The sequence below is a fragment of the Zosterops lateralis genome, assembly GCF_965231275.1.
Source record: "Zosterops lateralis genome assembly, chromosome: 14".
In the NCBI taxonomy this organism is placed as follows: Eukaryota; Metazoa; Chordata; class Aves; order Passeriformes; family Zosteropidae; genus Zosterops; species Zosterops lateralis.
In genome coordinates this window covers 14,732,039-14,746,013 of record NC_139774.1, presented here as the reverse complement: position 1 = coordinate 14,746,013, position 13,975 = coordinate 14,732,039, and the positions used below count along the sequence as shown (strand labels likewise).

At 45.9% G+C, this 13,975-nt stretch overlaps 1 protein-coding gene across 1 annotated transcript; it reads left to right on the top strand.

Annotated features, from left to right (window-relative positions):
- The first annotated feature begins 275 nt into the window (after positions 1 to 275).
- Positions 276 to 11,125, top strand: LOC310915224 (ovoinhibitor-like). Its single transcript, XM_083871943.1, has 16 exons — positions 276 to 449; positions 1,233 to 1,252; positions 2,047 to 2,183; positions 2,365 to 2,425; positions 2,904 to 3,037; positions 3,482 to 3,539; positions 4,500 to 4,636; positions 5,022 to 5,082; positions 5,841 to 5,977; positions 6,459 to 6,519; positions 7,898 to 8,031; positions 8,112 to 8,172; positions 9,466 to 9,602; positions 9,942 to 10,002; positions 10,366 to 10,481; positions 10,941 to 11,125. Exons 1-16 carry the CDS (start codon positions 395 to 397, stop codon positions 10,984 to 10,986), a joined length of 1,416 nt encoding a protein of 471 aa, XP_083728069.1. The 5' UTR covers positions 276 to 394; the 3' UTR covers positions 10,987 to 11,125.
- Positions 11,126 to 13,975: the final 2,850 nt, after the last annotated feature.

The following is a 13,975-nucleotide window of genomic DNA, read 5'->3' as shown; positions in this document are numbered from 1 at the left end:
TTGGCTATCAGTTGGCAGCTCAGTTGAAAATTATAGATGAGGAGAAAGCCCTAATTGCATTTAGGCACAGGGGAAATGTGAGCCTACAATGAAGGGCAGCCTGGGGGTAGGCAGAGTGTGCAGGAGCAGAGGGGTCCTGGCACTGCCCCCACTCACCTCAAACCACACGAAATCCCCTTCTTGGCACACACACTTGCATCAATCATTAGCCAGCTATCCAGAGCTGGGTAAACACGTTTTTGGCTCTGGATGGTGATGACAGGCTGGGAGCATTACCTAATGAGGTGGGACCACTCGATAGCGTGGGGTGCTATATATTCCTGCTCCTCCCTGCAATCTTCCTCTCCCGCACAGAGAGCAGGCAGGCTGCACTGCAGGGGTGTCCCTGGCTGCCATGAAGGTGACAGGAGTTTTGGTGAGGGCAGCTCTTGCCCTTTGCTGCTGCTTGGGTGAGTATTCGCTGCTTGGGTGCTGCAAAGATTGATCTGGCTGAGTCAAGAGTTGAGTTTTCATTTCAGTAAATGGGTCTTGCAACATGGAGGAGAACCTTGTTCCATGGAGAAATAGCCTTCCTGAGAGAGCACAGCAAAGAAACTAGGTTTCTAAACCTCAAAGATTGAGGTTTCAGCAAGCATCATTCAGCTGTTATCTTCTTGGTTTGGAGGAGCAGTTCAAGTGCAGGGTAGGGGCTTGCACGTGGCAGTTCTGTGTATAAAGGCAAAAAAACCTCTAAAAAATGACATTATTACCCATATGAGCAGTATAAATGCAAACTTTAACTTCTAGAATTCCACTGTGACTTTACTGCGCTACTTCTGTTACCTGAGAATGACATATTTGGAGATGGACAGTGTTGGTGGTGATAATTGTCCTCAACATGCATGTCCAAACTTTTGAGAGTCAAACCTAAAAGTCTCTAAGAAGAGTTTAAACTCCAAGAATATGGAATTGAAAGTACCTGTATCAATTAATTGTAACATTTTAGGGGTGGATAAATATACCTGCTCTCACAAGGTCTATCTCCCCTCAGAAATGCAGTGAAATTTTTAGTACACTTATAGTACATCCTATGGCCATTTACTGGAATAATGCAAAACTCCACATTTCCCTGAGCAAAATAAATTAGGGTCGACTAATCACCAAATTAACTCATTTCATGAAAATATTTACATATGTGTTCTCTGCATGTTAATAATTTGGGGTTTTTTTCTGTCTCCATTTTTTTCGTTCAGGTACTGCCTTTGGAGTTCAGGTGAGTGACATATTTATTATGCTCTGTTCAGGCTTCTGGTAAAGTAGAAAAAAGTATGTAGCTACCCAATGGGTAGCGCATGGGTTAAATCTAATGAAATCTTTGCTGCTAAAATAATATTTGCCAGTGCATGGTTGAATGATATTCCCAATTTCACAAGAAAGTAAAAGATCCCCATTTTTTGCAATATTTTCGGTTCATTAAATAAAATGAAAAAACAAGAAGTAATTGTACACTCTTATTATATTAACTCTTAGGCATAATTTAGTTACTCCCAGCCAAAGGCAGTAGCTTGCCTCCTCGTGAGGAAAACTGTCTTAGGATGACACGCTCGGAAACATCAAACGCCGTGACTCTGATAATTGCTTCCATACAGCAAGGCACAAAGAACTCCTTGCATAATTTTCTGTACCTATACCACAGAGAGAAAACCAGCAGGGCCTGAGCTGTGGATTTGTCTGCAGGTTCCTCCCACGCAGCTCCGAGTCTCTCGGAACTCTCTGGAGTGCAGCACGATCTGGAAGGATCCGCTGCGGAGCCGAGGGGCTCCCAATTACCCCTGCCTTCATTAGGCACTGTCTCACCCACAGCCATCCTGCCTCCTTGCACAAGTGCATAATCAGAAACTTCTGCCGGGAAGATTCCCTCCTCCTGACTGCCTGAGCAGGTTCCCAATAACGCCTCTGATTTGCCTCCCAGCAGCAGCTGCAGGCGTGGTGGTGGTGGGAGGATGCTGGGGGGTTTCGTTCCCTGAGGGAGCCAAAGTCAGGGCTGATTCTGGGCTGCTTCCACAGCTTGATTGCAGCCCATACTCCAGTGGCATCACCAAGGATGGGAGGTCCTGGGTAGCTTGCCCAAGGGACTTGAAACCAGTGTGTGGCACCGATGGCAACACGTACAGCAACGACTGTGGGATCTGCCTCTACAACGCGTGAGTCGTGTGGGGAACCCCACAGAGCCCTTGGGGCAGGGGGCTCCAGGCAGGGCTGGCAGCTTTGTTCCCCAGGGATGAAGGGCATGTGCCTTTGCAGCTGGGTGGCAACACCACCAGCCTTGAGGTGATGCTGTTCCTTGATCCTTGACTCAGGTCTGCTTTCTTCCCTTTCTTCCAGGGAAAACGGCGCTAGTGTGGAGAAGGAACACGATGGAGAATGTGAGCCAAAACCTGTCGTGGTAAGACAAAGTCTGCAATGGGGACAACTCAAACACCATGCAGGAGTGGGACAGAATGTGCACAGCTGGTCTGCGCAGCCCAAAATACAATCTGGTGATAAGCAGAGCTGAGAGGCTTTTTATAAGTTATCTGATGCACTCTGTTATTTTCTACTTCAAACCTCTCTAATTGGGAATAAAATAAAAATAATACATTGGCTGAAGGTTGGATCTCACCACCTGGATACCTCCAGCAGGATCATATGAAGGACCTCACAAAACCCACATCACAGTCCTCTTTAATATCCTTTTCTTTTTTTTCCATTGGGAGAGAATTCCCACAGAATTCTGGTTTCTACTTCTGAGAGTGAAATTGGTTTGATGCTGGATTTGTCCCCAAAGGCAGAGGGAGAGTGAGAAGACTATGTAAGAGTGTTATATCTTTATATTAAAAAAGTGTTTTGTTTTTTTTTTTCCTCTATTCCTGCTATTTTCGCAGGTTGATTGCAGTGGTTACCAGAAAGCTGTAGCAGATGATCATGTCCTGGTAGCATGCCCAAGGATAATGAAACCAGTCTGTGGCTCAGACAGCCACACTTATGACAATGACTGTGGGATCTGTGCCTACAATGCGTAAGTCTTGTGCCTGGAATGTCCTTCTGGATAATCAGTAACTTGAGGCTCTCAGAAGCACTTCTGTAAAACACCAGTTTTAAGGCAGGTGTCTCTGTAGGTCTCCTTGCTGCTGGCTTCTCATGATTCTTCAGTCAGCTTGAGTTTTCTTCCCCATTTTTTTTTGTCTGTGCTCATGAAGGGAATCAGAAAAAGAACCAGAGCAGAGACATGAGCAGATCAAAGTGTTGCTTGTAACACCTAATTACTCCTAGCACTTAATTCCCATGGGAGATGGGAACACTGTACATTAGCAGCTGCCATCTGTAGGGCACATGCAGAGAATTCAGGCAATTGTAATGTCCCACGGGGAGGGTGGGATCCTGCTTTGTTGTTCCAGTGCCTGCAGTGTCATGGGGAAAGTTATTCTCAATGCTCCCTAACAGAAGTTTTTCTTCCTTTCAGAGAACACGACGCCAACGTTACCAAAATGCATGAAGGACCCTGCAAGGAATCTGTTGTTGTAAGTGCAATAAAAGTAAAAAATCCACCCCTTAGGGCTGCTAATAAAATCCTGAGGACCTCACGGATTTCACTAAGAAGCTGCAAGAGGTCCATAGGACAAGGTGTACAAGGGTCCCAGTCCATTATTATTTTTCTCCAAGGTGGGGGTGGATTTGGCATCCTCCCTGCTCCAGAGAGAAGGTCACCCCTTGCTTACCACACCTAACTAAGGAAAGAGGAAGGAAATGGATAAGGAAAGAGGAGCTGACTTGTGTCCCCAGGAGAAGGTGGAGGGGCAGAAAATTTCTCTTGCCAACATGCTGTGCAGGTTGGCAGTTTTCCCTCTGGAGACCACAAGTGTTTCCACCCTCAGCAGCAGGGATTCAGAACTCCCATGCTGGTTGTATTCACAGTTGTAGTGAGACTTGTAAGAGCACTAACCATAAATATTTATAGAGCACAGTTTATTGTATCTTTGGGGCCAACAGTCTGATACCTCAGAAGGAGAAGCTTCTGTATTTCAGTGCTAAAATTCTGGGAGGTAGGGAGTCCATTCTCCAACAGATAGATAACCATTCTTTCCTCTCCTTTCAAGTCATATACTGAACTAGAGGGAATCTGAAGTAGTCACAGAGCTGGAAAAGTGTGGAGGAAACCAACACAAACCAAAACAGTATCATTCTGATTTACAGCTGTTGAAAAATGTTTCTTGCCAAATTCAAGGTTTTTTTCTAATGAGATGAGGCCAAAAATTTTGTACATGTTTTTGCGCCCAAAGGATCTCTTCTCCAAGACAGTCCTTTTTCTTGACTCCTGGAGAACTAGGATAATATTCAGAAATATAATTTCTGATTGGAAATTTAGCTGTGGTGTAACAGGGCATTGTCCTGTTTCAGAAACATTTGAACAAAAAGCTTTTGAATCAACCGTTCTTGCATAGCAAGGGCCCCTCCAGAGCAATTTGTCCTTATTTTGCCAGGTTGACTGCAGCAAGTACCGGACACAAACCACCAAGGATGGAAAATCCTTTGTACCCTGTGCGAGAGACCTGAATCCAGTTTGTGGCACAGATGGCACCACTTACAGCAACGAGTGTGAGATCTGTGCCCACAACCTGTGAGTGCCATGCCCAGAGTGCTCCTCCTCAGTGCCCAGCACTGCTGAGAACTGTCCTGCTGCATTTCTGCTCCTGCCTATTTCTTCAAGTCTCTTAGAAATGGGAGGGGGTTGGATTTGCTTTGAGTTTCTTTCTGGTGCCTTCTGTGTGCTCATGAAGGGTCATAAGTAATCTCCTTGAATGAGTCTGTGGGCTGGGCAGAGGAAGGAACAATTCAGAATATTGCTTTAAATTGCATGTTATGAGAAGATGGGATGAGCTTGGTAAAGAGTAAAGTAGAAATTGTAAACACTTTTTAAAGAGTCTGAAGCCATGGTTTGCTTCATTTTGCACATGACTTTGACCAAGAGGTTAAGCATGTATTTTATTGTTTCCCTCTTCCAGGGAAAAAAGTGCTCATGTTGGCAAAAAGCACAATGGACAATGCAGAGAGAAGTCTACTGAGGTAAGTGCTCAATATAAGGCTTACTCCTCTTAGCTGCATCAACTGAAGGGTTCCCTGAGGTGACATCTACTCTGAAAGTGAGCTGGCCTGAGGCCTGGCTTTCTCCACCTGTCTATTAAGTCTTGTCAGCTCCTTGTGTTGAGGATGCCTACAAATCTCACCTGTCCTGAGGCAGGTGTTCTCTGGGCCCTCCTTGCCCAACAGCTCTGGCAGATGGGCTGGATGAGAGCTGTGCACAGAGTTCTCATGATGAATTCACACCTACAGCAGCCTTTTGGGTGGGGACAGATTCTGAAATGTGGAGCACACCTGAAGTTTTGATTGGAATGTATCAGCTGCTGTATAGGACATGGTAACACACAAATGTGGAAGTCATTCAGTTTGGACTTTGATCTTCCTGATGATGATGCCCTTCAAATGCAAAGTCCAAGTTCTTTCACTGCACAATTAAAAAGGGGCCACGTTTTAAATTTTTTTTCCTTTTCTGATGTATCTTGTAGTTGGGACTGACTAAGGTGCTTAAGCCAGAGATTTAGCACCTCTGTGCCTCTGGCACTGTGTAGTGCCTTGCAGTTCCCCCTGTGTGTGAGAGGGTTCAGGCAGAGCTGACTCAGCCAGGTTTAGTAAGAACTGAGTTGTAGCTCTGCTGTTGTCTCAGCATCCCAGCATTAGAGACATAGCAGGAGGTTATGATGGAATAATTTTTTTTATTGGAGAAGAAGGTCTTCCTCAGGTTTGATGCTGCTGCTTTTTTGTAGCTTGACTGCAAAAAATACCCAGCCAGAACAATGAAGGGTGGCAAAGACCTGGTCCGGTGCCCCAGGATCCTGAAGCCAGTGTGTGGCTCAGATGGGTTCACTTATGACAACGACTGCAGCATCTGTGCCCACAACGTGTAAGTGTTGTACACAGGACTCTCTTTTGGAGTGGCAAGCCAGGGTTAGTGCTCCAGGTGGCTTTTCTTTTGGGGTTAACTTATCTGTGTTCCTGTTTCAACCTCCTGAAGCCCTTGTTATCAGGATTTTGTTCTCTGATGCTCTTTTTGCTCCCTGGGGGAGTGTGGGAGAACCAGCTCTCACCCTGAGCACTCTGTAAGGGCTGTGCTATTTGGGCAGGGGAAAGAGTGGATGGGACTGTGGCATTTGGGCAGAAGAAAGAGTGAATAGAGGTGTTACATAGCACACAATGAGGAGACCTGACTGGTCTGTTACCACTTAGAATTACAGTTTCTAATGACAGGGAGAAGCTGGTTTATCAGGCAATCAGGTTCCTCCTTTATCATATATAATGGTTATGGGTTTGGTTTGCTTTCTGTGGCCCCTGGGTGTCCCAGGGCTCAGGTGGTGAGCCTGCTGACCCCAACCTCTCCCTTTCAGACAACAAGGGACTGATGTTAAGAAAAGCCACGATGGAAGATGCAAGGAGGAAAGCACTCCTGTAAGTTTTCTTTTAGCTGTAAAAAAAGCACCATCTACTCTCTCTGTCGTCTCCAGAAAGACCCTGGCTGGGCTCAGTGCACCCAGGGATGGGTGGAGGGTGATGCAGGGGGCTGATGCTGATGCTGTGTTTCTCCTCAGCTGCTCACAGCTGCCAGTGTGCTGTACAGGAGGGAAACAGAGGATGGGCACAGGCTGGGACTTCAGAAACAAAATGTCCCAGTACTGCCAATCTCTGCACAGAAATCATCAGAGGCAGCCCAAGGACCATGCAGCCCATTTTATCACAGTAGGAGAGGAGGCAGAAGGCTGTGTTAGATGTCTGAGTATTAATTCAGTGCTAGGATTTCCATTGCACTAGACAGGCAGGTTAAAAAAATCCTTGTATTCTGGTCAGCCAGGACAAATCTGCTCTCAGGTATGTGTACAGAAATAGCTTTATTATCCTGCACAGTAACAATATATGCTGATAATATCTCAACACATTTATTCTGCTTATGCAGAGCAGCGCTGAAGCACCAAAAATAATTTCATGCATCCTGAGGGACTGCAATATATTTTCTGTAGAAAAGGCACGTTGTTAAAATGTGGTCTTTGCTTTAATTTGTTCTTGGATCACATGGGAAATATGGATAATAAGAGACACTGCACTGGGGAGATTGTGCAAAATGACAGTGAAGTGTCAGTGATGCTTAGTTAATGTAGACTGATTTCCAATAGGCATTGCTCTATTGATCCTCAAATATTTAAAACATTAGATTCTATATATTGTAAAAATTTCTGCAACAGAAGCTTGGGGAAACAGTTCTTGGGCTCTTGGAAAGGCTGAAACAGAATCTTGGATATAGTAAACTATGTCAAGCTGCACTCAATGTCAAACACTTTAAATCAGATTCGTCAGACTGATTTATGGGATGTTCAGTTTAGAAATTAGGAAAAAAAAATTCTTCAGTGAAAGTCTTGTCAGTAATTGGAATAGGCTGACCAGAGAATTGGTGGAATCATTATTCCTTGGAGTTGTTCAAAAGGCATGTGGATGTGGCACTTGGGGATATGGTTTGGTGGTGAACATGACGGTTCTGGGTTAATGGTTGAGCTCAATGATTTTAGAGGTCTTTTCCAGTCTTTATGATTTATTTTATGAATGCTGGATTTAAAACTTGTGTATGTTCTACTCTAGGAAAATAATCTCCTTTACCAGCTGTTCCCTCTGCTAGCAGAAAACACCAAGCTACAATTACATAATAAATTTCTAATGCAAGCCAAAACTTCAAGAACCCTCTGATTTCCCCCTGACAAAGACCTTTAAAATCTAGAGGACCAGAGTGGGCAGACTGCAGGTGGGACTCTGACCCAGCATTGCTGTTTTCTTTGCCCAGCTTGACTGCAGCACGTACCTGAGCGGTGCCAAAGCCGGAGAGGCCATCGGAGCCTGTCCCTACGTCCTGCGCGAGGTCTGCGGCACCGACGGGGTCACCTACAGCAACGACTGTGTCCTGTGTGCCCACAACATGTGAGCCCTGCGGGTCACCCCCTCTGAGAGCCCCACTGAGTGATCTGCTTGGGCATTTTTAACCCTGCCTTCTCTTCCAGCGAACGTGGAACCCAGGTTGCCAAGAAGCACGATGGAAAGTGCGTAGAAGAAGTTCCCCAGGTAAGTGATGCCTGAAGGAAAAGATGAGTTTGAGCAGCTGCCAACTTCACAACCTGAGCAAATGCTGGGTGGTTTGGGTGGCTTGTCCTCCATGGGGGTCACACTTGTGCTGCCCTTCCTTCTGTGGGTGAATATCACCTTCCCATCAGCAGGAACACCCTGCACTTCCTGCACACAGTCAGGGAAGGAAAGAGGAGAGGACAGGTGAGGACTGAGTTATGAGACAGGTAGATGATAAATGATTCAAGGCTTTACACAGAGAATCCTTTTCCCACAGCACTCTGTCATAGCTGCTGCAGGAACTTAGCAGAATGTGTTGGCAATATGGGCAGGGGATACAGAGGCCCAGGGAACCTGATGCTTTCTCAGTGCTTGTGTTTTACAAAAGGATGTTCTGCAAAGATTAGAAAATTGACTCTGTTTTGAATGTTGATACCTAAGGTATCATGGGATTCAAACCCAACTCTGGGGGTGTTTTTTTGGCAAATGCAATGTAATCTAACATACACCAACACTAATAATGTAAAAATACCAGATTAACTATATTTGGCCAGTTCTAAACCATTTACTCTCACTTGGGAATAGAAGAACAAAGCCACCTCATTAGCATGTGTTTGAAAGAGTCAACATCCCCAGTCAGATATTTCATTTCTATACAAACAAACTATGAAATGTCATTCCTTTGTTTCCTGAGTACGCTCTGTGCCCGGGCTGGGTGAGATACATAAATCAGGAAAGAAGAGTTCACACTGGAGAAACTGGGAGTGCTAAAACACAAGGCCAGCTCCTCAGCTGACGTAAATCAGCTTCCACTGCTGTCAGTCCTGCTGGCAGCTCTCAACACTCGGAACCGTCCCATTGCAACAAAAGACTTGTCAGCACATCTCCCCTCCATTCCTGTGGGCCATGAAAAACACCTTGGTCACAGCCAGCCCCTTTGCAGGAAGTGCATAAATCATGCTATTTTGATTTACAGATTATTTCTGAGCTGCCTTTTGTAATATCCTGGTGGGTTCAGTAAGGTATAGGGGCACGGTGATAAATGCAGAGCTCAATGAGTAATGTCTACCTTCCAGCCTTGATTCAGTCTTCTCCAGGGAAGGCTCTGAAAGGAAATTGTTAGTTTTCCATGAAGAATGAGTTAATATATAACCACAATTTGTCACCTGGCAGATCCTTTTAGAGTCTGGCTTAAGCAGGTTTAGGCATAGGCCTAAGCAGGGGGAATGTGTTGGGGCTCCCTTGCATGGAGCGGAGCCTGTGGCAGAGCCTTTGCTGCCCTTGTTTCCCCAGCTGAACTGCAGCCAGTTCCGCAGCACCACGCTGAAGGATGGCAGGGAGCTGATGGCCTGCAGCATGATCTACGACCCCGTGTGCGGCACTGACGGCGTCACCTACGCCAGCGAGTGCGTCCTGTGTGCCCACAACAAGTGAGTGCTCCTCTTCCTCCCTCCTGTGGGCCATTCACAGCTTGGCTCTGTGGGAGCTGAGTAATCTGCACGGGCTCTCTCTGAAACCTTGTGCTGAAGGGGTTCTGTCTGTCTGCCCCCGTTTTTCCTGCTTGCCTTGCTTGGTGTTTGACATGGGTGTTCAGCCCTGCAGAGGGGTGCACCAGATGGGGACAGTGTCTGCTCTGTAAGGGAATGTTTTTGTTAGTGCTGGGCAGAGTGATCTGGAAATGTCTGTGATTCCATGGGAGTGAGGTTTGTTCTTGGTCTCTGGCTGTAACAGGGAAGGTCGTGGTCAATAACAATATCTCCTTCCTCCAGGGAGCATCGGACGAACCTTGGCAAGAGAAAGAACGGACCCTGTGAGGAGGATATTACAAGAGTGAGTGGGAACGGATGGGAATAAAGAGTGAAGTTCAGTGTCTGTTACACTCATGGGGGACTGTCTTCTGCTCTGGGCTACAAATCAGGAGGTGGTGGTGTGCACACCTGAGGAGACCCCTTGGGAATTTCACACTGCTCATAAAACAGTCAACATCCATCCCACTGCTCTGTAATAAAACAGGAAGAGATGCAGCAGTGAGAAAACAGTACAAGATCACATCTGCTATCAGAAGGACACTTGGAGCTGGTTATGATGATGTTACAGCCAGTTTCATTTTTCAGTGGGGTGTCATTCCTAATGCTGGGGGGTGTCACAGTTTGCTCTCAGGCAGAGGACTCAATATCTATCCTCTGTGTGCAGGCCCTTTGCAAGGACCACAAAGAAGTCTCCCCTGTCTGCACCATGGAATATGTGCCCCACTGTGGCTCTGATGGCCAAACCTACCCCAACAGATGTACTTTCTGCAACGCCTACGTGTACGTATAGGAGTGAAACCTTTCCTTTCATGATCAATTCCTGTACCTGCTGTGAATGCAGGGCTGTCTCATCATGGCTTTTTTGTCTAGCTGCTTGTGGGATATACTGGACATTTCTAGGTTTTTTGCATTGTAAGAGAAAATGAGAAGGGGCCATTTCTGTGATCTGTACTTGGCCTCCTGTTTATTAGCTTTAAAAGTATTTTATTGATTTTCAGCAGCACTCAATCTGTTCCACAAGCTCACAAGGGCATGTGGAAATTACTTCACCAAACCAACTGGATTGTACCAAATGAATGAAACCATTCATCTTTCCTTAAATGAGGATAATGAAAAGGGGTATTTGGGTTTTTGAGAATGTTCTTTATCTCCAATCAACCCTAAGCCAATGCTTGGGCCAGTGAAATGAGGAAAGGAGCATCAGCCATGTCTCATTCTCCTCTCTCCTTTTCTCACCAGGGAAAGCAAGAGAACTCTCAACCTCCTGAGCATGGCTGCATGCTAACTCTGTGCTGGACTTCAGCCCAGGAAGACAAACACCCTTCCATGTGATTTCTCATGGGCTGACCTTCCCTAGTAACATCCCTTCAGTTGGCCTCATTTCCTCCTGAAACACTTGTTCAATAAACTGACTTGGCAACATTCCTCTGTCTCAGTGCCATATCTCTTCCCTTTTGCCCCATCTCTTCCTTGTCATGGTACTTTCAGTGGTGGATGTCTTTTTTTCTATTGATGTTCTCCACTACCAACAAATGTGGGTAAAGTCTTCTGGCCATGTGTCAGTGCCATCCCTGCTCTGATGAGGGCCTGGGCTCCCCTTTGGAGCTCTCAGTCCTCTTTTTACTCCTCAGAGTCTTCTTGTCAGTGTTAATCTTCTCAAACCTTGATATCTCTGTGTGACCTGACCACAGAGTCCCTCTTTACAGTCAGTGCAAGGAGACATTTACCACCAGAGCATGGTCCAGCTCCTCCATGGGGAAATGCCAAGGATGCAGGTGGTGATTTGCTCTCAAGGAGAGCACTTTTTTGCTTGGGCTAGAAAGGGAAATTGGCTGCCTGGGCAAGAGGTGCCCTGTCCTCATTCTCACTGCCTGTGGAGCCTGTCCCATGGCAGGAACAGCAGCTGCTGCCAGGAAAGAGGATCCCAGCCTGCCTCCACTGAATTTGTCCACAATGTCAAGTGCAGTTAAGGATGTAATTTACAGGAGGGGAATCTCAAGTTCCATTCAGGGTCACAGACAGCAAAAGCATCCACTCATATCTTAATTTAGTAATGCAACAGAGTATCTCCAGGACTAGTGGGCAATGATCACCCCTGAGGTGGAGGACAGCCCTGGTGCATCACTGAGCTGCTTTCTAAAGTCATTCAGGAAGGAAAAAGATGCAGAAGTTCACTTGTGACCAGTTTAAGCCAAATATATAACAACCCATAGGAAAGAAATTCTGCCTGATAGTCACTTTTCCTACTTTTTTGAGGCCAAGTTGCCCAGGACCTGGTGATATAATTATAAATTTATTACAAAATTGTCATTTTGGTGGTCTGTATGATGGCAGGGAGGCAGGGGGACCTTGGGGCTGCCCTTCATCTCTTGGCTGTGCCACTGCCACTGCCTCCGCACGAGGTCACCAGAGCTATTGCAAGTCTAATATTTCAGGGATTCTTTTGGGCTACAGTTAGTGCCTCCCTGATTCAATGTCCCATTGTAGTTCACCAGAGAATAACACAATTATTTGGATCCGTTTGGAAAGTCACTCTTTGAATTGTCAGGCTAGAAGAATAGGCTGAAGGCAAATGTTCCTGACTTGGAGGTATTGGGGGTATTGTACCAGGGAATGAGGCCATAGTACCTCTGTGCCATTAGTGTCCGTTTTCAGGATGATTTGTAACTAACAATGGCTTATTGTACTTTTCTTGGGTCTGTGTCCTAAAGTAAATGTTCTTTTGGTTTATATAACCTTTTTGCCATTTTCTGCTCAGGTGTTTCTGCAGAACATGCTGTTTTACTCTTGTTCAAGTGTTACTTAGTTATCCTCAGGGATAAGACCTGAATAATTTTATTTTTTTTTCATGTGGACTTTGGCAGCCTTTCACTTGGACTGTGCTCTGACCGCTGGCTTTTGCAAACCTTTGCAGTAAAGCTGTCAAGAGCCAACTCAATTGGCATTATCTTGGCACAGCTAAAGCCTCCTCTGTGGAGCTCATTGTCTGGTGACACCAAAGGCAAACAAGGACTCAAGGAGGCATGAAGTTTGGATTAAGTCAGAACCATCCAAGAAAGCAGCCAGAGGGGTTAGAGGACAGAGGTTTCCATGCAGGACTCACAAGTAGGTTTCATGTTGAAGGACATAATGGAATAAATCACTAAAACTGGGCCAGGAAATGGGAAAAGCCTGACATTGGAGTTTAAATATCCCCCAGGCTCAGGGGGTGTTTTATGAAGCAATATAACTATAAAAATAGGGCAGCCTTCTCAGGGACAGCCTGGTTTTCTGTGCCTTGGAGTTGTTTTTCAGCTGTTCCACGTTTACTTACTGAGTGTGTGTTACTTAGATGATTTCTTTCTGCTTTGTATTGGAAATGGCCTCAAGTTGCATCAGGGGAGCTTTAGATCAGAGGTTAGGAAAAATTATTCATGGAAGCACTGGAAGCAGTGGAAGAGGCTGCTCAGGGAAGTTGTTGAGTCACTGACCCTAGGGGATTTAAAATCTGTACAGATGTGGTGCTTCAGGACATGGTTTAGTGGTGGCCTTGGCAGTGGCAATGTTTGGACTTGATCTTAAAGGTCTTTTCCAACCTAAACAATTCTATGATGAGGAGGCAATGATCAGGCAAAGACAAGCACATTCAAGAGGGAACACTGAAATTTTGTGGCTTAGGAGAGAGGTAGAACAATACCAGGCTTCAAGTGCCCCTAAGAGATTTGAAAGGTGGTTTCAAGGGACAGTGGACTGAGCTGGGTGCCTGCTTGGGCACAGACAGAGGGATGGATGTTACTGTGGTGGGAAACAGCAGGAGATGACAGAAATAGTTAAAGTTGGAAGGGACCACTGGACAGGATCTGGTCCATCCTCCCCAGTCCAAAGTCCCCAAGCACCTTAGGAGCTCAGTGCTTGCCAAACTGCAGACAGCAGCCATCTCTGTGTGGGTGACAGATGCTTTAGTGCTGCTCAGCCTGCTGCTCCTTCCCTGCTCAGGTGCTGCAGAGCCCTGGGGCTTTCTCACTCACCTTGAGCTGCCTGAGCAGCTTCAAAATAGTCAGGTTTGTCTTAAAAAACATTCCACAGTCATGCTGGGAAAGCTTGGTTTTTAACCTGGAAAGAGGCACTGAATGGATCAGATGCAAGCATGGACTTAGTCCTGCTTTGGTGGACACCTATTTTTGCCCTCTTGTCATGAACAGAAGTGGCCTTATCTCCTCAGTCAAGGATGGAGTGAAGGAAAAAAATGACTTTGCAGTGCCTGCTGTGTCTGCAGCATGAGGCATCTCAAATGT

Bases quoted from the DNA above. Each gene is read 5' to 3' on its own strand.
- LOC310915224 (XM_083871943.1), top strand. From the start codon at position 395: ATGAAGGTGACAGGAGTTTTGGTGAGGGCAGCTCTTGCCCTTTGCTGC. The intron at 6,520-7,897 runs GTAAGTTTTCTT...TTCTTTGCCCAG, and splicing joins GCAAGGAGGAAAGCACTCCT to CTTGACTGCAGCACGTACCT. The intron at 9,603-9,941 runs GTGAGTGCTCCT...TCCTTCCTCCAG, and splicing joins GTCCTGTGTGCCCACAACAA to GGAGCATCGGACGAACCTTG.